General features: G+C 43.1%; 2 protein-coding genes and 1 long non-coding RNA gene across 3 annotated transcripts; 2 read left to right on the top strand and 1 right to left on the bottom strand.

Annotated features, from left to right (window-relative positions):
* Nucleotides 1–1,261: 1,261 nt before the first annotated feature.
* Nucleotides 1,262–11,097, top strand: Mtrf1l (mitochondrial translational release factor 1 like). Its single transcript, XM_027401027.2, has 7 exons — nt 1,262–2,053; nt 3,953–4,032; nt 5,550–5,733; nt 6,772–6,935; nt 8,672–8,789; nt 10,012–10,148; nt 10,751–11,097. Exons 1-7 carry the CDS (start codon nt 1,816–1,818, stop codon nt 10,949–10,951), a joined length of 1,122 nt encoding a protein of 373 aa, XP_027256828.1. The 5' UTR covers nt 1,262–1,815; the 3' UTR covers nt 10,952–11,097.
* On the bottom strand, nt 5,388–15,601 carry LOC118238370. Its single transcript, XR_004768475.1, has 2 exons — nt 15,442–15,601; nt 5,388–5,879 (listed from the first exon to the last, which is right to left on the bottom strand). It is a non-coding gene; the product is annotated as an uncharacterized LOC118238370 (long non-coding RNA).
* A 112-nt stretch (nt 15,602–15,713) lies between these two features.
* Fbxo5 (F-box protein 5) lies at nt 15,714–22,680 on the top strand. The gene is made up of 5 exons (XM_027401026.2): nt 15,714–16,038; nt 18,873–19,542; nt 20,062–20,152; nt 21,269–21,448; nt 21,874–22,680. Exons 1-5 carry the CDS (start codon nt 15,960–15,962, stop codon nt 22,132–22,134), a joined length of 1,281 nt encoding a protein of 426 aa, XP_027256827.1. The 5' UTR covers nt 15,714–15,959; the 3' UTR covers nt 22,135–22,680.
* The last annotated feature ends 979 nt before the right edge of the window (nt 22,681–23,659 follow it).

Genomic DNA, 23,659 nt, shown 5'->3' with positions numbered 1-23,659 from the left:
TGTTCCACTGTCGGAGTATGACTTCTGGGTGGATTCTTCACATCACTAGAGTACCTTTTATAAGTAATAAAATATAGTTTGAAATAACTGATGTCTTGAAGAGTGCAGTGGAGGGATAGCTCACAGTAAATTCAAAGTACCCTCACCATAATCTCTATGGCAGAAAAAAAATAACCAAAAATTGAGTTTAGAGTTAGAAATAGCTTTTCCTGATAGAAAACCACATGATGATACTTTTCTATACTCTGGGCAGAATCAAAATAAAACCGGTCCCAACCTCCATCTTACAACTAAAAATTTACATAGTGCCATTCGAATACACAAAAATAAGGGGAATTTGAGGTACTGAAATTGCTTTCTACCATGTGAAGGGCCACTGTATTTCTTCACTTTAGTGCTCTTGCATTTGATGCTAAGGACTGATTAGATATGATGCAAAATTCGTTTTTTTGAAATTTTGTAATTCATAGTTTTAATTAGTTTTCACCTTAAGAGTACCCATTCTTTATCATTTTGTTCTACAACGAGGATAATTTGATCAGCAGTGAACTACTGTCGTGCAAAAAACAAACAAACAAAAAACACAGCTAGTAATTCGATAGAGTTCATAGACTGAGCTTCAAGCCCTGATTTCCCAAGACCGACTTTGAAGCTGCAAATGCATCAGTTAGCAGTTAAGAGGATGGGATTAATACTAGGGGCAGACCTTTGATATTTTTCATTGCAGAGCTGGAGACTGGGCCTTGAGCAAGCTAAGCGAGTATTCCCACTGTGAGTAACAACTCCAGAACAAAAGGGAGGAAAGTTTTAGAAGATTTCTTTGGCCTGGGGGTGCGTCCAAGCTCAGCCCGGAATCGGCGTCAAGACTCTCATATTGGCTTGGAGGCGGGGCCAGGGTCTCAGAGCCACGCCTGGAGACGGGGACAGGCGCTGAGCTCCGCCTATGGGCGGAGCTGAGGCTTTGGCGTTCCTCGCCCCCCCCCGGAGGCGGGGCCCAGGCCTGAGCTCCTAGTGGAGGCGGGGCCTAGGCATCTGAATTCCGCCTGTGGGCGGAGCTGACGATTTGGAGCCCCCCCACACCCGGAGGTGGGACCAAGGCGTTGTAGCTCCTCCCCGGAGGCGGGGCCGAGGCGTTGGAGGAACCCCCGCCTCCCTGAGATCTGCCTAGGTAGCGGAGCTCTTCCCCTGGAGGTCGAGTCGAGAGGCGGCGCTTCTCCGCACATAGAAACTGGACTGAGGCCTTGGAGCTCCCCCGCTTGAGGAGGGGCCGAGACCTTGGCGCTCCCCTCCTACCCTTCGAAGATGGAGACCAGGCTGGGGCATCTGAGCTTCCCCCTTGCAGGCGGGGCCGAGGCTTCGGAGCTTCCCCCGCGGAGGTGGTGCCGAGCCCTTGGTGCTCCCCTGTCCCGGAGAAGGAGATGCATTGGAGCTCCACCCCTGGAGGCTGGACCGAGGCGTCGGAGCCTCCCCTTGGAGGCCGGGCTGAGGAAGCGGAGATCCCCCCACCTCCCGGAGGTGCGGCCGAGGCGTCGGAGCTTCCCCCTTGGAGGCGGGTCCCAGGCACTGGAACTGCCCCACTTCCCCGGAGGCTGGGCCAAGGCATCGGAGCTTCCCCCTTGGAGGCGGGGCAAAAGCTTTTGATCGCCCCGCCCCCCTACCGTTAGACTTTTGCTAACCTTGCGGCTTTCCCACGCTTTGCCGGAAGTTCTCTCTTAACATTTCCGGCAGAGCTTTTAAAAACCGGCCTTGAGGACGGGGATCCGTGTCCTCGGTGTAGCCTTGCGTTGTTTCGGTTGCCGTGGGTGATCGGCCACGATGCGGAGCGGGTTCCTGAGCGGTGCCCGACGCCTGTGGGCCCTCCGCGGCCTCAGCCGCACTACGTCGCCGCCCGAGGAGCTCTTCGCCCGCGAAGGGCCCCTAAGGGCCTTCCTGGAGCGCCGTGCAGGCTCGGAGGCCGCGAGTCTGGACGCCGGGGGGAATCAGCTGGCGGCGGCTGCCCGGCTGCTCAGCGAGAAGGAGAGGGAGTTGCGGGACACCGAGTCCTTGCTGCACGGTAAGCCACCCACTGCAGCGGGTTCGGAAGCCATCTGCGTTCCCGAGCTCGTCACTAGTGTTCCAATATCCTCCCGCAGGCTCTGCAGGTCTCCCTTGACACGGTCTGCCCGTCAGTCCTCAGAAGTAACTGAAGTTGTTGGTTGTTGGTTGCCTACCCTACTCTCCTGGCAGCTCAAATGCTCAGGAAAGACGAAGTAGACCCTGCGATGGCTCTGCAGTCCGGTGACTTTATGGTATTGACCGGTTGCAGTGTGAGGTGTAATGCACTGTATAGTTAGAGTCCTAGACCTGGAACCGAGTTCTCAGCACGTTTCCCTCGCGGTTTTGCTGCCTTCGAGGCTTAGTCGGAAACTGGAGTATTTGCATCACTGAAGTCTCCAGGGATGTCTGCCCAGTAGGTCACACTTGGGAACTCTAGGCTTGATTTAGAGACCCTGTCTCATTGAATAAAGTGGGAAGACGGGATTGAGGTTGATTCCTGACTTCAACCCCGGGGCTCCACATTCATGTGTGCGCGCACACATATGCAAATGTGCATACACACACACACACACACACACACACACACACACGAAAATGGTAATAAAAAAGTAAGGACTTTAATAAAGAGGCGTGCTGAAAAGCAGAAAGTAGCGTTTAAGTGGATCTCTGAAGGCAAGAAAGAGGTGCTTAGGTGGTTTAAGAGAAGTGAATAGAAGGCTGATGTGATCGCTGTAGATAAAGGTGTCACCTGACAAGTAAGCTTCGAATACCTAGGTATGTGAGATGGCCACGGAAAAGAAACATGAAGCGTGTACATCATGGGCAGTGTCTTACATTTTAGGCAAAGAAGTGGCCTTCTCTAGGGAAAGTCCACCGCGAAGCTCGTGTGGAGAAAAAACTGAGTGAGGAGGAAGCTGTTTGCTATCCAAAGCAGAGATAGTGGTAAGCGGGCGCGGAGCTGACCTGCAAGATACTAAGAAACAAGATTTGGTGATTATATCATAAAAATAGTAGGATGGAATTACAAAGGGAGGGCAGCTTCCATCATCAGAATGAGTTCTGTTTTTAAGATAGAGATAAAAAAAAAAAGTTGAGTTTTGTTGGGGGAGGGAAGAGCTTTGCCGTTGAATGAATATTTGGGTAGTAAAAATAAACCTATAAGGATACTGGTACAGAATTCCATATTGGTCTAGAAGAACTACGGCATAGGAGAAAGCTGGTGAGCCTGAATAGTTAGGGCGGGGTAGATACTAAAAGGTGTTTCAGAGAGAAAACAGTTTGTAATCCCCTTCCCTAAGATGCACATGTCCATAGAACTGAGAAAGTAGATCTGTAAGTCAAAAGTGAGAACTCAAAGATAAAACAATCATAAAAACAGAAATGAGAGGAATATTATGTAAGCATTGGGCAGACTCCGGCACATGTTCCCGTAGGATTATTTTATCTGAAGGAAACATTCATCAAGACTAACTTTAGACTTACAGCTTTCAATTTTGGCTTAGCTGCTAAAACCTCTTGTGCCTTGCCTGGGCATTCTAACTAGTTAAATGTATATCCTTTTGGTATTGTAAAGTCTAGCCTGGTAAATTGAGTTTACTTATTGGGGCTGGAGAGAAAGCACAACTGTGAAGAGCACTTGCTGCCCTTGAAGAAGACCCAGATTTTGTTCCCTGCACCTATGAAGCAGCTTACAGCTATCTGTTCCCTTGGAACTAGAATTAGTGATGGTTGTGAACCAACATGTGGATGCTGGGAACTGAATTTAGGTTCTCTGCAAAAGTAGCAAGAGCTCTTCATTGCTGATCCTTTTCTCCAGCCCTTAAATTTTTTTTCTCATAAAGTCTATTATTATGGCTTGTGTGGAAGTGAATTCAACACTAATTAAGACAAACTTAATTGCTGCTCTTTATCCTAGATGAGAATGAAGATTTAAAGAAACTTGCAGAGAGTGAAATAGCTTTGTGTCAAAAAGAAATAACTCAGCTGAAGCATCAGGTATGGTATGTACACAAAAGAGTAAAGCACCTATGCCACTACTCCTTATGCATTTCACTACAAGTTTATAAAGAGTCCAGAGAAATGGCCCGTTACTATTTAGATAGAACTTTTGTTACTGTTTTTTTCTTTATTTTCATGTGAATATTTGCCTGCTAATGTGTGTGTTTGTGCACCACAAACCTGCCTGATGTTATTGGAGGCCAGAGGAAGGTATCACGTCCCTTGGAAATGGAGGTACAAAGGTTGTAAGTTGCCTGATAAAGTAGTAGGTCCTGGAACTGAACCCAGGTTGTCTAGAAAAGTAGTCATTGTTCTTAACCACTGACTCAACCATCTCTCCAACTCTATAGACTTTTTTTTTTTTTTTTTTAGCTATTGTCTGTCTTACTGGGGTATAAATGACAAACTTTTATCTATTGGAGGCCTACAGTGTGATGTTTCTCTAGTATGCACACTCCATGAAGGGTTTACCAGTGTTAAAGGAAATTTTAAAACAGAGAAAGATATGCTTCCTGTCTTCTAGGTTTTTCATGCTGCAACAATTGTGTACTATGCAGCTCTCACTGGGATGGCAAAAGGACAAGACAAATCTTTTTTCTTTTTCACTGTAGATAGATAGTAGAAAGGAAAGATTATAGAATGATGGCAAATTGAACTTCCCAGGGGCAAGAAAATGGCTTTTATATTGGCACTGATGGAGTGCCAGTCCTAAACATCTAAAGTCAAGTATTCTTTCCCATGTTAAAGAAGCTTAACTGACAAATGCAATATGAGGAACCCTGTTTTCCTTCCATATTAGTCTTTGTTTGTTTGTTTGTTTTTGTTTTTGTTTTTGTTTTTCGAGACAGGGTTTCTCTGTGTAGCTTTGGAGCCTATCCTGGCATTTGCTCTGGAACCAGGCTGGCCTTGAACTCACAGAGATCCACCTGCCTCTGCCTCCCAAGTGCTGGGATTAAAGGCTGCGCCACCAACACCTGGCTCCATATTAGTCTTGTATTTCAAGAGAGGATAATTTCTTTTGCATTCTACATGTGGTATTTAATTTAATCCCTGCTCCTAGCATTTAATTCTAAACTACCTGAACAGGGAATTGATGGAAAGCATATAGGATTCCCAAAGTGTGGCTTAGTTATTAGAGGGTTTGTCCAGCATCATGAGGCCCTGAGTTCAGTCCCAGCACCACATAAAATCTGGTGTGGTGGTGTACATCTTTATTGCCAGCACTGAAGTGTTGGAGGCAAGATCATCCAAAACACAAAAGAAAGAATTCCAAGAAGAAATAAGAACAAACCCATCAAAAGTAGATGTATTTTGTAATATTTAAAATGCAACTGAAAATTAATACCTTAATGGAAGTTTGCATTATACATTTTTAATTAGCAAGATGAGCAAACTATATTGAAGAGTAATATTAAATGATGTAGGTTACATATCTAAATTCTCTAATTTTGTAGCTTTGGGCATTAGGTTGAATAGTTCTTAGTTTCAGGAAGGTGCTGTCTTTGTATTTACAGATCATCTCACTTTTGGTTCCTTCAGAAGAAACAGATGAGAGTGACTTGATCCTGGAGGTGACTGCGGGTGTGGGTGGTCAGGAAGCCATGCTTTTCACTTCTGAGATGTTTGACATGTACCAGCAGTATGCTGCATTTAGAAGATGGCATTTTGAAACACTGGAATATTTCCCAAGTGAACTAGGTCAGTCTCTTAGTTAGTTTCTCTTGCGTGATAACCTTCATGACCAAAAGCAACTTGGGGAAGAAAGAGTTTGTTTCATCCTTCAGTTTACATACCATGAAGGGAAGTCAGGGCAGGAACTCCAGGCTGGAATGGGAAAGCAGGAACTGAAACACAGACCATGCAAGAAAACCGATTAGCACAGTTGAAGCTGCTTCTTAGATGAGTCTAAACAGCACAGTTGAAAGTGGATTGATTTGTTTCTGTAAAGCATCCATTTAGCTACAGTATGTCCTGGGAAAGGATTGGCAAGATGCTGATCAGAACTTATTTGTAAGGACTAAGTAGTTATGTGCTCGTTATTTACCTAATGATTTTAAATAAAAATATAATCTTGAAATTTCCTGTAAAATATGATGGAAAGCCATTCCATGATAATCACTTGCAGCTTTGAAAAGTGGTGTTAGGATACTCTGGGCTCACATCTGTAATCCTAGCACACAAGAGGCTGAGGCAAGAGAATTACTTCAGGACTAGCCTGGGCTACAGGAGAAACTGTCTCAAGAATAAACCAAAACCATTGTCTTTTAGCTGTTACTGATGTGAATCCAATCAGTACTGTAATTGAGTAACTGAACACAAAAGCTTATATATTAAGATGTTGGAGAGCTGGCTCAGTGGTTAAGAGCACTTGCTGCTCTTGCAGGGGACTTCTGTTTAGTTCCCAGCACGAACATGGTAGCTCACAACCACCCATAAATCCATTCCAATGGGTCTGATGCTGCTTTCTGACTCCACGTGCACCTGGCACACATGTGTTACACATGTGCAGAGTTATAAAACACTCAGACATAAAATTAAATCTTTTAAAAAGTTAAAAATTATGTATTGAAACCCTGGATATCAAAGACATGCTAAAGTTTTGCAGTGTGCTTGTACTCTATACTTTCAGTTATTTTCTGGCTCTCTTAACTGTATTTTATGAAAAAGCATGAGATGGTCAATTGTCTATGCATGGCAGAATGGTGAAAAGAATTCATTTCTCTCAATGTTTTCAAGGTGGCCTGAGGCATGCCTCAGCTAGCATTGGAGGTCCAGAAGCATATAAACTCATGAAATTTGAAGGAGGTGTACATAGAGTACAGAGAGTGCCGAAGACAGAGAAGCAAGGCCGTATCCACACTAGCACCATGACAGTGGCAGTTCTGCCGCAGCCCACTGAGGTAAAGCATAGTAATGGAGCTAGCACAGGGCCACTCTCCAGCAACTGTAACCTTATCATGTGGATTTTCCTTTCGTAGTTTGAGTTTTATGCCGCACGCCTTTAGCCTTTAGTCACTGCACTTGGGAGGGAGGTAGAGGCAGACAGATCTCTGTGAGTTTGAGGCCAGCTTGGTCTACAGATCGAGTTCCAGTATAGGCTCCAAAACAATACAGAGAAACCCTGTCTTGAAAAACAAACAAACAAACAAACAATAAATAAATAAATAAGAAATGTAATTTTACACAGATGATAAGAATGGAAATGTTTATAGACTGTCCAGGTTTACACTGGATTTTGAAGCCAGCAGTAAAGGGCGTTGAAAGCCTCCCTCATGGGTCAGGCCCTACTAACTTTTGAACTGGTTGCCTGCCTCACTTTGCATTGCAGGGTGGGCTATCCAGATGCCATCAGTAAAGGGCTAGTCACTTAGTACAGTTGCTACTTTCTGACCAGCTGTGTTAGAAGGGACCTAAGAGTGTGTCTTACCTCACAAAGCAAGTTCTCAGTCTGTGAGAAAAAGACCCGTTGCCTTTAATCCCCGCACTGGGGAAGCAGAGGCAGGTAGATCTCTGTGAGTTCGAGACCAGCCTGGTCTACAAGAGCAAGTTCCAGGACAGCCTCCAAAGCCACAGAGAAACCCTGTCTCAACACCCCCTCCAAAAAATAAGACCTGTTAATTTCTCTTCTGCTGAAAGTGACAAGTTAATTCACTTAAAAAATGGAATATGAATGAGTTGAGGGTTTCTACCTACTGTTTTACGAAAAAGTACTATTTAGATGTATACTAGAGTTGAAAGGCTTTCATTCGTGCTTTTAATATCTGTGAGAAGCCTGATGGGGAACAGAGGAGCAGAGGACAGGCAACAGAGTGAGTGTCAGGAGTCCTGATAACTTCCAGGACACGGGAGTGAGGGCGAGGTCCCAACTAGCTCTTCTATCCACTCTGAGTGGTTTTCTTACTGCAAGATGATTGACATGCCACAGAGCAGTCTCTAGTTGTTCCCAAGCAGACATGTTGAAACATGGTGCTTCTGATGGTGTCTCTGGGATGGGGCAGCATTCTGTTTGAGTCCAGTGTTCATGGAGTGCATGCAGACCCTGAGCTTCATGATCTTTACCTTCAAATTATATTCATAATATTTTAAAAACCATATCTCCTCTCTCCCTAAAACTGTTTCATGTTGTCAAACTGTTATTTTTTTTGTTTCATCTGCTAGATTTTTTTAATTCAACAAAATTCTACATTTTCTACCTTTTAAAAACAATTGTGATGATGTGTGTGTATATGTGGCCCATGGAGACCAGAGGCCAGAGGAGGGCAGGGATCCCCCAGAGCTGAAGTTGAAGGAGGCTGGGCGCCACCTGATGCATTGACCAGATTCAGGTCCTCTGTGAGGGCAGCACATCCTCTTCGCCATCTCTTCAGCCCCAATTTCTTATATTTAACTGTCCCCAGTTTATCATTTGTGAGGCAAGAAGCTCAACTTTTGAGATCAGGGACTGTTGCTTTTGTTCCCTATTCACTTAAAAAAGAAAAAAATTAAAATAATATCCTAACTACTGTCTATTCTTAAACCGTTTTAAATTGTATGAGAATTCTATGTATGGCATGTATTTACATTGTGTAGGTTTCATCTGAAGACAGTTGGTACATGCAATTGTTTTTTAAGTTCCAACTTTTCTTTGTATATATAGATTAAACTGGTGATTAATCCTAAAGATTTGAGAATTGATACTAAGAGAGCAAGTGGAGCTGGAGGGCAGCATGTAAATACCACAGACAGTGCTGTTCGGATCGTTCATCTTCCTACAGGTATGTACGGAGCTTGTCAACATGAGACTCTGAAGCAAGATCAGTTTCTGGGGGACTGACTGATTTCCCACTGAAGCAGACCTTTAGCTACCAAAAGAAAGGAAACCATTATGGGCTCTTAACCAGTCACTTGATTCTGTAGGTCCTGTAGCTGATGCCATGTAGGACAATGACAAAGCCAAGAAGAGGGAGGGCAAGCACAGGAGTTGCCATGTAGTTACCATGAAGAGAACAGAGTCCTGCCACCTGCCAATTGGGTTTTGAAATATATACTTAGTAGATTTCACTATTTCCAAAGAAACCTCAGTGAGATAATCACCTGAATTATTTATCAGAAAATGTTCTAAATCATTAGCTTAGGGTTAAGATAGTAACAAGGACCCTGGAGACAATAAAAATATTGAACTTCCTACACAGAAATACGATACATGTATGCAGGTTTAGATGCAGTTTCAAGAGCATCTTGCCATTGAGGCTGTAAAGTCCAAGGCAATTTGAATCTAGATAATTGGGCAAAGGATTGTACACTGCCTAGTAGAACCATGCTGTCAAGTATTACTACAGTACTGGAGTGGCTTGTGAGTGACAAGGATATCTGCTTTATATGCTTCAGGCTTCCTTTAACTAGAACAAAATGTCATAGTTCCTGTTAACCAGTAGTTAAGGAGACTGGTGGGCAGGTAGGATTTTGTCCTTTTAACTACAGAAAATGGTTAAATTTCTGAGGTGGTAAGTGGGGATTATAAATAGAAATAGGTAAAAAAAGGAAATAAACTATATTCTATTAACACTAATACTAGGATTTGTACTTCTATATATGTTCACTTTTGTAGCACTTTTTAAAGATTTTGATAGCTAACCAAAGATGTGAAAAAAAGTCTGTATTAAAAATAAAGCCTTCTGGGGGCTGTCGAGATGGCTCAAAGGTTAAGAGTACTGACTGCTCTTCCAGAGGTCCTGAGTTTGATTCCCAGCAACCACATGGTGGCTCACAACCATCTGTAATGAGATCTGGTGCCCTCTTCTGGTGTGCAGATATACATGGAAGCAGAATGTTGTATACATAATAAATAAATAAAGTCTTTAAAAAAAATAAAAAAAAAATAAAGTCTTCTGTTAGAGTCTTGACTTATCTCATAAAAGGAATAAGAAAGGAAATGACTAGTCTTTGATAATAAAGATTTTTGTCTTACCCTTCTGTAATTCTTATAACATGATTCAGGTGTTGTTTCTGAATGCCAGCAAGAGAGATCTCAGCTGAAGAATAGGGAGCTGGCTATGAAAAAGTTACGTGCAAGGCTATACAGCATGCATCTAGAAGAAGAAACTACCAAAAGATACAACGCTAGAAAGATCCAGGTAAAAATGAATTTAAGAAACACAAAAACAAAATATTTATGGGTACTGTGGTTTTTATGTTATAACTATTCCTGTTTTTATTACAAGGGCAGTAACTATCTATGTCCAGCTTTATCCTGTTTTCTATTTGTTTCTGACAATTCTTGAGATTTTTCTCAGATTTGTCAGCATGTACCATGTCCATGCTCAGCTTTTAATCCTTTGAACTAATGGAGGCAAGAATACTGGGAACACACCGTACATAGTCCTTCCATGACTTCTTTATTATGACCACCCATCACCCTGTCACCACTCCTGGATGACAGGAATTCCCAGAGATACATACATATCCACATAAATATGCTGTTTCTACTGTTTAAATTTGCCAGACTCTGTAATTGTGTCATCAGTATTTCGCTGATGGGAAATTAAAGTTTAGACTTAAGCCATAGAGTATTGAAGGGCAGAGGCAGGTCGCAGTACTGAATCTGACTTTAAAGTCTACCTTCTTTTCTCTGTACCATTCCTCCCTGTCATCTGGGAGTAGTCAGGACTTACAGACTTGGTTCTTGCATTGCTGTAGGGTTCCTGGGTCCTAATGCATCTCATATCTGTTTCTTTAGGTTGGAACTAAAGGAAGATCAGAGAAAATAAGGACATACAACTTTCCACAGAACAGGGTCACAGACCACAGAATAAACAAGTCACTACATGACCTTGAGAACTTCATGCAAGGAGACTGTCTACTGGATGACATGATACAGTCACTGAAGGACTATGCGGATTATGAGTCTCTAGTGGAAATGGTTTCCAGAAAAGACTAAGTGCTGCATAAAGCTCTTTCTACATAGACTAGGAAAATCCTCAAGCAAATCCATTGCGTGCACAGACTTAACTGGTATTGTCTTGAGAAATAGGAGTTAACAGTTTCTTGGACTCTTCTTTATAAAAAAAATTAGACACAAAGGAAGACAATTGTTCTTACGCGAAATATTTAGTAAGTGATCAAAAATTTCAAATACTAAGCAGAAATATCTATGTTAATGTGCTATAAAGAAACAGCATCTGACAGTGGAATTAACAAGTGAAGTCAGGTACAGCAGGACTGAGAGAGAGTGGCCTACACGAAGTTCTTAGTGAAAGCACACCCTTACAAGGTGCTCCCTTCCACACAATAGTCAGGCCTGTTTCAGGGCATGGCATAGCCCACTCAGTGGTGGAGGGGTTCCTAGGTTCCCTGCAGCTGGTAGCATGGGCCTTGCAAACAGAGAACCTCAAGCCCATGGGGCATGGTAAGCAAAAAGTCTCCTGTTAAAGTGTGAACAAAATTTACTGGATAATAAGCCTTAGTGGGCTCCTATATGAGTTCCCCAGAGAAGCAGAACTGGTAGGATGTATCCACACAGATTTACTATAGGATGGCCCTACAAAGAGCACTGTATGTCCAATATCTTCCCTGTGAATCAGCTAGGTGGAAGCCAAGGAGAGATGATGGTTCACTTCACTTCAAAGGGAGTTTGCTGGGGAATTCCCACTTCATTGGAGGAGGTTGGGCTTTCTTTATTCAGACCTTCAGCCTCGTTGGGTAAACAAGCTAGCATAAAGGGCAATCTAGATCAACTGATATTTCACTAATTTAAATGTGAGAGCCTGGAATGTAAGAAATAAATTAATTTTAAAAATCTGGGAAAAAATTGATGGAGGGGGAGAAAGCGTAGAAAAGTCAGGGAGAAAAAGCATAAAACAAGGAAAACAAAGTCAGAAAAATACTAGAAAAATGGGAGAACCAGATTTTTTTTAATTGTGTCACTTCTAAAAGATGTCAAGAAAAAACAAAAAATCCTGTATTTTAGCAAAGTAACTTTCCATGCATGTTTCCTTTGTATATAAAGAATAAAAATATTGGTTCAAAAAAAAGTCAGTGCCACCCAAAACTTCAGAAGATCCAAAATAATAATGTGTTACCAAATATACTGGTAACAGCAAGCCAAATTTTTGAAACTGAAATTATGGTGTCCAAGAGTACCCTTAGAGGCTGTGCTGTGGAAGAAATGAAAGGTCCTGGCAGTCCTGCTTACTGCGTTTCACCACCACCTTCCTCTGACAGGCTTCACATACTAGCAGCAAAGAAAGGCACAGGCTGCAATAGTTTGTGAATGTGTCCCCTCCAAAACCCAGGTGTTGTCAATGCATTAATATTAAGTATGTCAGCTTCACAACTAAGGCTTTAAGAGTCCTTCCTAATGGGGCTAAAGTCTTAACTGTCAAACACCCACAGTCACTGCCCATTTTCAATAGAGTTTACATTCATTTAGTGTCTGAAATAAATTGCAAACATTTCACTCACACACATATAAACTGGCACTATTTAAGCATATATCATCACATGACAAAATTCATGATAAACCCCAAATACCTAGAACTAATAGTTGAGATTTCTCTACTTCTCCAGATGTGTTAGAGCTGGCTTAATCAAACTTAAGATCCAATATGTGCATAATCCAGTGGATCTGCCCTTATCAGATCCCTGACCTTGATTTTTAAGACACTGCACTGGATTTTCACCTATGAAGATCAAACTAGATATTTACGTACTATGTGAGTTGTTTGGACATCAACACTTAAGGCTTGGCCACTTTAAACTACCCATACCTTTTCTTGTGACTCAGCACTGTTGTCACAAAAATTCCTATTGAAATAGGGATTACTGTTCCACGAAACTGTTACTAGGATTTAAGAGACTCTAAATAATGAAGGAATTATGAGGCACTTCCTAGATCTACTAGAATCAGCAGTAGTCTAAGATTTTAGGAACATACATAATATGCTTCTCTTAATTCAATAATATGTGTATGTGTGTGTATACACATATATATCCTAATATCCCTCAGGACTCAGCTTGTAATTTCAGTGTACTTATTTTATACTGTTAACACTGATTTTTTTGTGTCTCACTCTATTGGAAAGTGAGTAGCACAAAACCATTAATGACAGGCAAGGGTTTTCAAGCTGCCTACAGCATTTAGCACAGAAACCCCTCTGTCTTGTGAAAGGCACTTTACCTTTAAAAACACTTGAAATCTGCTTTTTATATTTGTGGGCGTTTTTCCATGCATGTATGTCTGTATACTATGTGCCTGCAGTACCCACGGATGCCAGATTAGGGTATCTGATCCCCTGGGATTGTATAGTTGTGAGTTACCAGAGGGTGCTGGGAATCGAACCCAGGTTCTCTGAAAAAGCAGCAGTAGTGGTTATTTTTGGGAAAGGGTCATTAGTAGTCCTTGAATGGTTGATGCAAATGTCCTCCTCTAGATGACTGTGTTGTCAGTTTTGTAACATTTTTGAAACAGGAAATTTGTTTTGTTTGCTCTATAGACCAGGCTGGCCTTGAACTCACAGGGGTCCACCTGCCTCTGTCTGCAGAGTGCTTCCATTACAGGCCTGGACCACCACTGCCTGGCCTTGAACTCCTTTAGTCTTATCTGCAGGAACTGGTTGTTCTTGCTTTTCACCTTCTTAGTTCCTCAAGAACTCCTCCCCCTTCCCCTGGAGGAGTCAAAAGTCTGTGCCCTCTTGACTGGCTCTGAAACCCTAGTAACCACAGGGGAATTTGACGTAGACTTCTAAACACAATCATTATAAAGTGAAAATCATGCTAAGATTGTTTAAGAATAATACAGGCAAGCTAATACCGTCCTTTCCTTGTCCCTCCTCAGCATTCTGATAGGCTTCCACTGCCTATAAACCCAACTTCATTATTTACACACAATGCCCCAATGGCCTGCACTGTTATTTGCCTCTTCTCCATTAGGTAGTATATTTCACACAACCATCTCCCTTGTACAGCATTTTAAAATTCTTTTTCGTTTTTCACGATGGTTTCTTTGGGCAGCCCTGGCAGTCCTGGAACTCAATTTCCTGCCTCCCAATTGGTGGGATTAAAGGTGTGTGCCACCACACGGGATCAGAAAGCATTTTAAATATTCATTCAGCAAATTAGCTAAAAGCCCTATGCAGTGTAATCAGAAGAAATGTACAACTTCACATGGAAACCTACAGGATGCCACTAGATCTAACTTCTCACTTTTCTGACCCCCTTGCTTGGTGAGCTGCAGGCACGTTTTATACTTTGCTTTGCAAGGTCACTTTGATGTTCAAAGACTCAAACTTAACTGACCAAAATTCTCAATCCTTGCCTCTATTTACAGTTCTTTCAACACTCGATTTCGTATCTACTTTTATTTACTGAAAATCTGATTGCCAATATCATTCTCATTAGTACAAAAACTCTCAAAGATTTATGAAGTTTCAGCCGTTTATACTTAGAGGCTCAATTCTCAGGTACAAAACAGAAAAATGCTGCCAAGATTTTCGTAAGCAACACCATCCGTAACTACTTTTATACAACATTTTCAAACGAGAAAATGCCAGAAAACTAGGGACAAACTAAAAGAATTTAGAAAAAAAAAAAAAACTGGATCCACTCAGCACTTGGATGACTCAATCTAGTCTTGGCCCCGCCTTACACTGGAGCTGTCACAGACTGCATAGGACGTTAACTGAAGGTCAAATACTCTCGCAGAAAAGCAAGGAGAAAATGCAAGTGGAGGAGGGGGTGGGCTTTTCTCGGAGAGAGCATCCTGTAGCTTTAGAGGGCGCCATATTTTGAAACCGAGTCCGGTGTGTATTCACCACTTAGAAATCAACTCAGGGTGTGCCATAGACCCAGCAAAACTAGTGGCGCATTACTGCTTGTCATCAGACTTAATAATAATATATTCACTCCCGCCCCTGCTACAAAAATATCCACCTAGCCAGGGCTCCTCCAGCCCCAAAAGTGGGGAGATTGACTGATTTGGGGGAAACAGGTGTGGTTTCCCGCGAAGGGAAGGAAAAGCGAAAATACCAATTAGCATTCTTAAGATTTCTTTTCGGTTGAAAACCCAAAGGAATGCTGAGGCACGGACTGGAGATCAGGCCGCGCCCACAGCCACCCGGAGGTGCAGAGCAAAGCGACGCCGGGGTCCGGCTGCGCGCTGTCCCGAGGGCAAGGGCGGTTCTCCCGCAGCCATCTGTCCCGCCTCGCCCGTCCGCCCCGCCCGGAGGGAACCGCCAGGCCCCTAATGCGCAAGCGCCAACCCGCCAAGTCCGCAGCGCAGGGCGCAGGCGCCGAGGCTCCAGGCAAGGGGCGGAGCCAATTTAGGAGGGAGAGTAGAGCGCGCCTAAATCCTAGAGAGGCGGGTCCGGAGCCGGAGGGGAAGGGTCCCTGTCCCGGAAGGTCTGCACTTCGCGTGGCGGGTTTGCAGCTCACCGGACAGCTCACCTAGGGCGCACCTAGGACAGAATGGGGGAAGACATGGTCCCCGCCTGTGCCCATCACAGAGCTTCAGGCAGAAGTCGCAGCTGTCCGCGGGACACGAGGACTCCCGGGAGGCCGGTTCGCGGGACAGCGGGGGGAGGGCAGCGTGGCGGGTCTGCGCAGGCGCCCCGCCTTCACAGGCCACGCCCCCAGGGGCCTTGCCCACACCCTCTGCATCTTTGGGGAGGCGCGGATCCGGGTGGGTGGGAGGGTCCCAGGCTCCATGGCCGGCTCCGCCCCCGCGGCCTCCTATTGGGCGATCGAGGGCGTCCCCCTCACGCCGTCTGCCTATTGGCGCGCGAGTGCGAGCGCCGCGCCCCATTGGTCTGTTCTGATTTGGGCACCAAATTCAAAGATTTTAAAAGTACCAGCTGGCGCGCCTTTAAGAGCTGGAGCTCGGCGCAGCTGCCGGTCGTCTCTTTCCTGTGGTCGCCGCCACTTCACCTGCGCCGGGGCCCGCGTTCTCCGGCATGAGCCGACGCGTTTGCAGCGGTCTGCCCAGGCCGTCCTCCTGCCCCTGCGGCCTCGGCGCGCGGACGGTCGCGGACGGTGAGTGTGAAGCGGGTATGGTAGGGATCCCCGACTCGGTGGCCGCAGCCTCATGACTGGGTGCCTGCAGATCGCGGGGTCCCAGGCCTCAGGCGGCTTCCTAGGCCCCGGGGAGGAGGGGAGTCGGCTGGTGAAGAGGATGGGCAGATGTAGTCTGGCTGGCACGGGGTCCCACCATCCATCCCATCCAGGTACCCCGCTCCGGGGACGTGCAGGTGGTGGCATCTGCGCGCGGGATTCCACCCCACCCCCTGCATGGGCGCCAAATGCTCCCTCCCCTCCCCCACTCCAACCCGAGCTGTGACAGGGCTTCGGGCTTCCAGGCTGGCCAGATACCTCATCTACAGCCCCTGTACCCCCTTTTCACAGTTGTTAAGCTACCTCGCATTCCAACTCAGTTTCCCAAACTTTTTCTCCCTCAGCGTTCTGGCCGGAGAGCGCGGGAGATTGCGCTCGCGCTTGCTTATCTCCCGCCCTCGTGCACCGCGCCCTCAGGGCATCTCCCACCACCCACCCCTCAGCATTTCTAGGGGCTCCTTTCCTGCTCCCGCCAAATGTAGAGCCTCCTCTCCTCTGCCCACCCTATCAAACTCAGTGGAAAAAGATTTATTTTCTATCCATTTTTACCTCTTCTCTCAAAGCCTAGAGTCCTCAGGGGAGGGTTCTGAAAGTTCTCCCTCCCCCTGAAAGAAAACATGAATTTGCCTTTAATGTTAAGTTGTTGGTGAGAATCGAACAGGAGTTGCCCCCGGACCCCCGGATTGAAGAGTTAATTAATGATCACTTCTTTCAAAGCCTGGATGAGAGCTGAGCAAACTTAGTTGAATATATATATATTTAATCTGTCTTTGTTGGCCTCGAAATGAAAGCCAGATGCACCCATCTTACCGTAGAAATTTTCGAAACTAAAGGATAAAAGCAATTTTTTGATAATCTTCATCAGAAAGGGAATTAAGTCTTGAGGGGTAGAAACTGCTAGCTAAGCGGCATGTGTTTGTAAAAGGTCCTGCAGGCTCCTTAAAAGTCGGAAATGGGAATAATTTTCGTTCACAGGAGATATGTGCTGCCTCTGAGTCCCCTCCCCGAATTGTTACAACTTTGAAAGAACTTTTTTAAAATTAATTAGTACATTTCAATATTTTTCCAAGCAGGCTTAAAGGCTTTCTCTTGAGAATTACGCTTTTGGTCACCTTTCATCAAGCTGAGACTAAAACTTAGTTAACATATGGAAGAACTAGAAAGACTTTAACACCAATTTTAATTACAGTGTTTGATACGGGATGTAAAGTCGGTATTTCGAAGTGGAATCAAAGGTCAGACTGGGTGCACTTTATAACTATCAAACCTCTCCCCTCCCCCACCACAGCGACTGGACAGAGGAGTGGTGATATGACTTATCTGTAGACTCCTTTTTTAAGGAAAACCAAAATATCCTAATAAAATAAGCTGGTTGGGAAAATTCAGCAGAGATCGTTTTCATTTAAACTTTTGCTTCCTAAATTTGTACATGTGTGGAATTTATCTTGATTTGCAATGTGTGATGTGACAGATGCTGTTGGTTAGGTTTGTTTAATACAGTTTTCCCCATTTTGTGGATGGGAAAACTAAGGCTTTAAGAGTTAGTCTTTTTGTCATTTTCCTCCTTAGTAAATGGTACATATGTTAACTGTTGGAGTCTTAAACCACAGGGTATTTTTTTATTCTACTTAACAATACACATCACTTGTCTTAAGTTTCTTCTACAGTCTTACACCCCAGTTCCATTGGGACTGTCCTAAACACTTCTACCTAGGCTTGATTCCATATACTTCCCTGCAATCCACCATTGCCAATGTCCTGTGACCTTTTCAAATTGGGGGCCAAATTTCTGTTTAGAAACATACAAAGGTTTGGTCTGACTACCTCTAAAAGATCACACCTAATATCTAACTTTCCCCTAATCTATGATTAAGTGGGTAGCAGATGAATGAAATGGCAAAACTAGACATGTGCCCCACATTGATTGATAGGGGGATATGGAATCAGGTGATATCTTTGTGTGATCGATTACATGAACAGAATACAAAGTGTTTGTTTAGGAGCACTTAGCTTGATCTCTGGAAAGTTCTTGACCCAAGATGGACTTAACCATATAAATCCAGGTTTTTGCCTTCTGATGCTTAATTTAGAAAACGGCAAAGAATCCTGTAGTCTGGAAAAGTTAAAAAAGAAAGAAAGAAAGAGGTTAAAAAAATGAAATTATGCCAGCATGTGAAATACAGTCCAAGGCAGCTGCTGGAAAAGCTCATGAGGGCAAAATTAGAACAGTTTGAGCCAAAGCTGTTCTCTGTGCGGTGTTCTCGTTCCTGCAAGTCCTGTCTCAGACAAATGAGGAAATGCATTAGGGAAATCGCAGTTCAGAGGACTGACTTTGAGGTGTAATGGAATTGGCATAGTCAGACCTGAAGGTCTGTGTGCTTTCCTATCAGCTTGCCCCCTGTGCCCAATCACCAGAACCCACACAAATAGAAGAAAGCCAACCTCCTAGAGTTGTCCTCTGGCCACATGTGCATCGTGACACATGCATGCCCACACAATAAAATGGGGGAGGGGATTTAGTTCCACTACAAATAATGATAACTGGATGAATGTGGTACCCTGGAACAGGTGGAAAAAGCTAAAGATCCATGGGTTGTAGTGAATAGTTTGGGGTTGATACACGTTAATTCGGGCATGCGCACCATGGTAATGCAATGTGTTCATTTCTGTTATTGGTCATGTAAGGACCCTGGGTTCAATCACCAACAAGGAATAGGGGAACATGTTTCTTACTGTTTCTTGTATTCTTTTCATAGGTTGTAAAGAAGGAAGCCCTGTTCTTTCCATTAAAATGAAGTGTTTTAATTGCAACCCTGACCTTTCTGAACTGGAAGTGGTAAAACCTGAGGACAGTGGGAGACAAGGTTCCTACAATCCTGTGTGTTTGGAGCCTTCCTGTAAGGATTGCTTTAGAAACCAGGAAAGGCTGTCTTTCATTGAGTCGCCAACTGTGGGACATGATAACAACAAGGAAAATCAACATGTACAGAAAATCCTCAATAGTCCCAGTGAAATAGAAGAGCTAGAGGCCAGTAGACTGTATGAAGACAGTGGCTATTTGTCATTTACACATCAAAGTGACCAGGAGGATAGTACCCTTATCCTGGAGAATTTCAGAAACAGTCCCCAGCCCTGCCTGCTGCCATCACAGAGCTCAGACCAGTATCCCAACAAAAACCTGCTGCCTCTCTTGGAGTTTGAAAGAGTGGTCTGTTCAACATTAAAGAAGAATTCCAAGCGAAACCCTAAAGTGGATCGAGAAATGCTGAAGGAATTTATCGCCAGTGGAAACTTTAGACTACAAAATATAATTGGCAAGAAAATGGGTCTGGAGCACCTCGATATCCTCAGTGAGCTCTCCCGTAGGGGATTCAAACACCTTTTAGCTAATATTTTGACGAAGCTGGGCGACATGGATTTAATAAAGTGAGTGTGTTGCACACTGCATGTATTAGGTAACGGGGCCCGCTTGGATGGACAAGTGTAAAGCAGTCTTGACAGTGCTGCCTTGGGTTTGATGGATGGCATTTGAAAAGAAGGAAAATGAGATCTGCATCTAGTCTGGGCACTTTGAATTTTGTAGTCTTCCTATTAGGATGCATTCTGTTTTGAAACACCTGGATCAGCATGTGGAGTGTGCCATTTCAATTACTATAACGGGTTTTCAAAATCTGTTACAAGTAGCCTAGAGTCCTTCTATCAAATAGCTAACATGGAGGTGTGCACACTGTACCTGTATGAAATTGGTTCTCCAGATGATACTCAAAAAAATTGATACAACTGAAGCTTGACATTTTTACATTTTTGGCCCTTTGGTAGTTTGGTTAGAGACTAATAACTAGGCTTGGTCATCTGAGCATTTCAATGTTTAGTCGGGTTATTGAAGTTTGCACTGGACTTAATGTTCTTGGTTTATCTTAACATCTTTGTCTCCTTTGCTTCTAGTTTGTCTAAAGTGAGCAAAATTTGGAAGAAGATAGTAGAAAGCGATAAAAGAGCATTCCAGCTATACAGCAAAGCAATGCAGAGAGTCCTTGTAAGTTCTTATAAGTGTTTTCTTGAAGTGTCCTTGCTCTTTTTCCTTTAGAAAAAGATTTTACAGCTGGGTGGTGGTGGCAGTACACGCCTTTAATCCTTGCACTTGGGAGGCAGAGGCAGGTGGGTCTCTGAGTTCAAGGACAGCTGGGGCTACTTAAAAAATAAATAAATAAATAAACAACAGCAAAACACAATTCTAAGTCCCTTACACCAGGACTTACACCACTCTCCTGGGGGCTGGAGAGAAAGAAAGGGGTATAAGAGGCTTGCAGTGTGTAGGGCTTCTTAATTAAACAAGTTTAAAAATTACACTTGGGTCACACTTCCTCTAAGCTGGAAAAGCTTAGATTTCAAAATGAGGACTGCAGGGATGGGTGGTATGTGTTAACTTTGTCAGTTACAAGAAAAACTGAGTTATCAACATCTGGAGAGTTGTACAGTATAGAGCAGGGGTTCTCAACCTTCCCAATGCTGCGACCCTTGAATACAGTTCCTCATGCTGTGGTAACCCCCAACCATAAAATTATTTTCATTGCTACTTCGTAACTAATTTTGCTACTGTTATGACCATGAATCTGAATGCAAATACCTGCTATGCAACCCCAGTGAAACGGTCACTTAATCCCACTCCCCACCCTGCAAGGGGTCGAAACCCACAGGTTGAGAACTGCTGGTATAGAGGAAGTATTGGATTTTCTGAAGTAATTGGTAATTATATTATTTCTGACAGTGATCAGTATATGATTAGAAGTTTAGGTCTTACAGTTAGACATGTTGAGAAGTTTGAGAACAGCCTGAGCTATATCTTGACCTCTTCTCAAAAAAACTAAATGCGTGATTGATAACTGACTACTGCCACCTATTGATAGTGGGAAGAATGATCATTTGTTCTGTGGGCAGGGCTTTGGTCTTGGTTAGTTTAAAGGCACCTTGAATTCCTCGTAGGTGCATCTTGGTTTCTGATTGACACATGAGTGAGTTTGTTTTGGAATGTTTGTGTGCATAGCTCTGCTGGACTGTTCTATAAACCTGCATTCCTGTGTGATCCTTTTAACAACTGCAAATGTAATAGTACAGAAAAGGATTTTAAAGTCTCTTAAACCCTTTCAATCAGGAAAGCAGTAAGTTGTCACTGCACTCTTCAACCAGAGGATACGTTGTGGGCAGAACTGCACTAACTTCTGTTCAGAAGTCATCGACTTGGGCTCCTCCCAAAAAAGATGCTCAAGCCAAGTTCCCCAGGCAGCGTGATCAGAAAGGCTCTGCCTACAGCCGGCACAGTGAGTTCCTTGAGGTAACTGTCAAACTGGTAATTATTAGGAATGGGGGCAACTTACTGATAAACATAAGGAGGGCTTCAAAGTTCAGTTTGGCACTCCAAGGTATCTAGTGCTTGCTACTCAATTAAATCACAGCTATTGAGGTCACATCTTCTGTCCCCTTTGTTCATTCTCAGTGACCTTGAAATTTCTCAGAATATTCCACGCTACATTTTGTAGTGACTGCTGTCATAAGGACACAAGGTCCTTTTGGAAATGCATGGCTTCCTCTATTGCTCCCTTGTACAAATAATGAAAACCCTGAGCCATCAGGTGATAGATACTAAAATGTTTCCTGTGTATATTTATCTGTATATTGGAGGCATAGCTGCCCTTCCTGGTTTAGTTATCAAAATTCATTTAGTCCGATAAAATACATGTATGGATTTTTTTCTTCTAGGTGGCCAAGACATTAAAAAACAATGAAAGCCTGAAAGCCTGTATTCGGTGTAATTTCCCTGCAAAATATGACCACTATTTAGAGCGAGCTACCTGCAAACGGGAAAGCTGTGGATTCGACTATTGTACAAAGTGTCTGTGTGATTATCATAATAACACCAAAGACTGTTCGAATGGCAAGCTCCTAAAAGCCAGCTGTAAAATAACAACAGGCCCGTTGCCTGGAACTAAAAAGAGTAAAAAGAATTTACAAAGATTGTGACCCTTAGTAAATCAATTGTGGGTAATCTTAATTTCCACTTTTTAAAAAATGTTAGATTTTAACTTCAGAAGGTAAAAATGTGTGGTGCCTTTTTGCCCCTTTGTGAATAGAGGACATGCAGCCTCTTAAAACAATTAGTTTAATGTTAAGAAATTAAATTTGTCCATATAAATGCAAAGACTTAGATCTTTTAAGAAAAAGAGAAACTGGATATCTATTTGTAGTTAGATGGTAAAATAAGATTGATTGGATTTTATGGCAAGTGGAAGCTGTGATTCTATGGAGTCTAAAACATGTGGTTCGAAGTTAGCAGCATCTGTGATGCTTTACCAAATGTATGTTGTGTTCATGTCAACTTGAGTCTGTCCATTTAAATGTCTTATCAGTGTGAGCCTTTTTCAGTGTTCAAAGTATCGGTTGTAAAGTCTTGTTTATTTCTGGTCTGTTTTAATGTTTTTATACCTGTAAATATTTGTTTTTACATGCCAAAGAAAATAAATATACATATAACTTTGTTTTGTTAAGAATAAAATTGTTATAAGTTTAGTGGCATGTGCTGTTTTTTTTTCCATTAGTACTGAAACAAGTGCATTAAGCTGTGAAAGAACTTGGGTGGATCGTGTCTCAGAGGGCTTGTCATTTGCTGTGAGTTCTCTCCCGGAGGTTTATCTAGTAAGTCTTGAAGGCCTGTAGATAAGCATCTCTAGATGCCACTGCAACTCCTTAAAACACTTAAGGGTGAAAGAAAAAAATGGGCATTTTCTGTGTCAAAGTAGTGGACACTTGTTTTTATTTTCTAGTTTTTATTATCCATAAGAAATTGTTCTAGATGACCTGCAGTGCCAGTTTAGTGGTATTGTCTTGCATTGGCTTATTTTTTTATCATGAGCAATCCTTCAGTTTCAAAGAACAACGATGCATACAGTGATCCTAGGGCGTGGTCACCTCATTGCTTCTCTGGCTTTGGGGGTTGCTGATGAGCAAATTAACTGCTTGGTTTTTAGGGTTTTTCAGTTTTGTTTTGTTTTTTTCAAGACAGGGTTTCTCTGTGTAGCCCTAGTTTTCCTGGAACTTACTCTGTAGCCTAGGCTGTCCTTGAACTCTGAAGTCAGTTCTAATGGGATTACCTATGAAAATAACTTTACACTTAAAGCTCGGTATTATTCTGTACTATTGGTATTTTAAGTCTAATTGAACATGAATAGGGTTTTGTTTTTGTATTTTGTTAATTTTGATTTCCAAATGTCTCCTGAAGCTGATGGTCCATTTCTTCCCCTTAGTTTTGAAGGATTTTTTTTTTTTTTTATAGTGTGTTAAATAGGTTTTCTATATCATTAGTCTACCTCTTTACCTTCAACCTCACTCACTGGGTATCAGATTTGGTTTCTTAGTTGTATCACAGGCTTTGGCTGTCATTGCTTCTGCCACCACTTAGTGCTATCTAACTGTAATCATTCTTGGATATGTAACCCCTGCTACTCATTCCTGCCCAGTCTCACCTGATGAGGGTTGTCTTGGGGTTACT

This window comes from Cricetulus griseus, chromosome 2 (assembly GCF_003668045.3).
Source record: "Cricetulus griseus strain 17A/GY chromosome 2, alternate assembly CriGri-PICRH-1.0, whole genome shotgun sequence".
Taxonomy (NCBI): domain Eukaryota; kingdom Metazoa; phylum Chordata; class Mammalia; order Rodentia; family Cricetidae; genus Cricetulus; species Cricetulus griseus.
The sequence above is the reverse complement of the archived record's forward strand: the minus strand, read 5'-3'. Positions and strand labels throughout refer to the sequence as shown.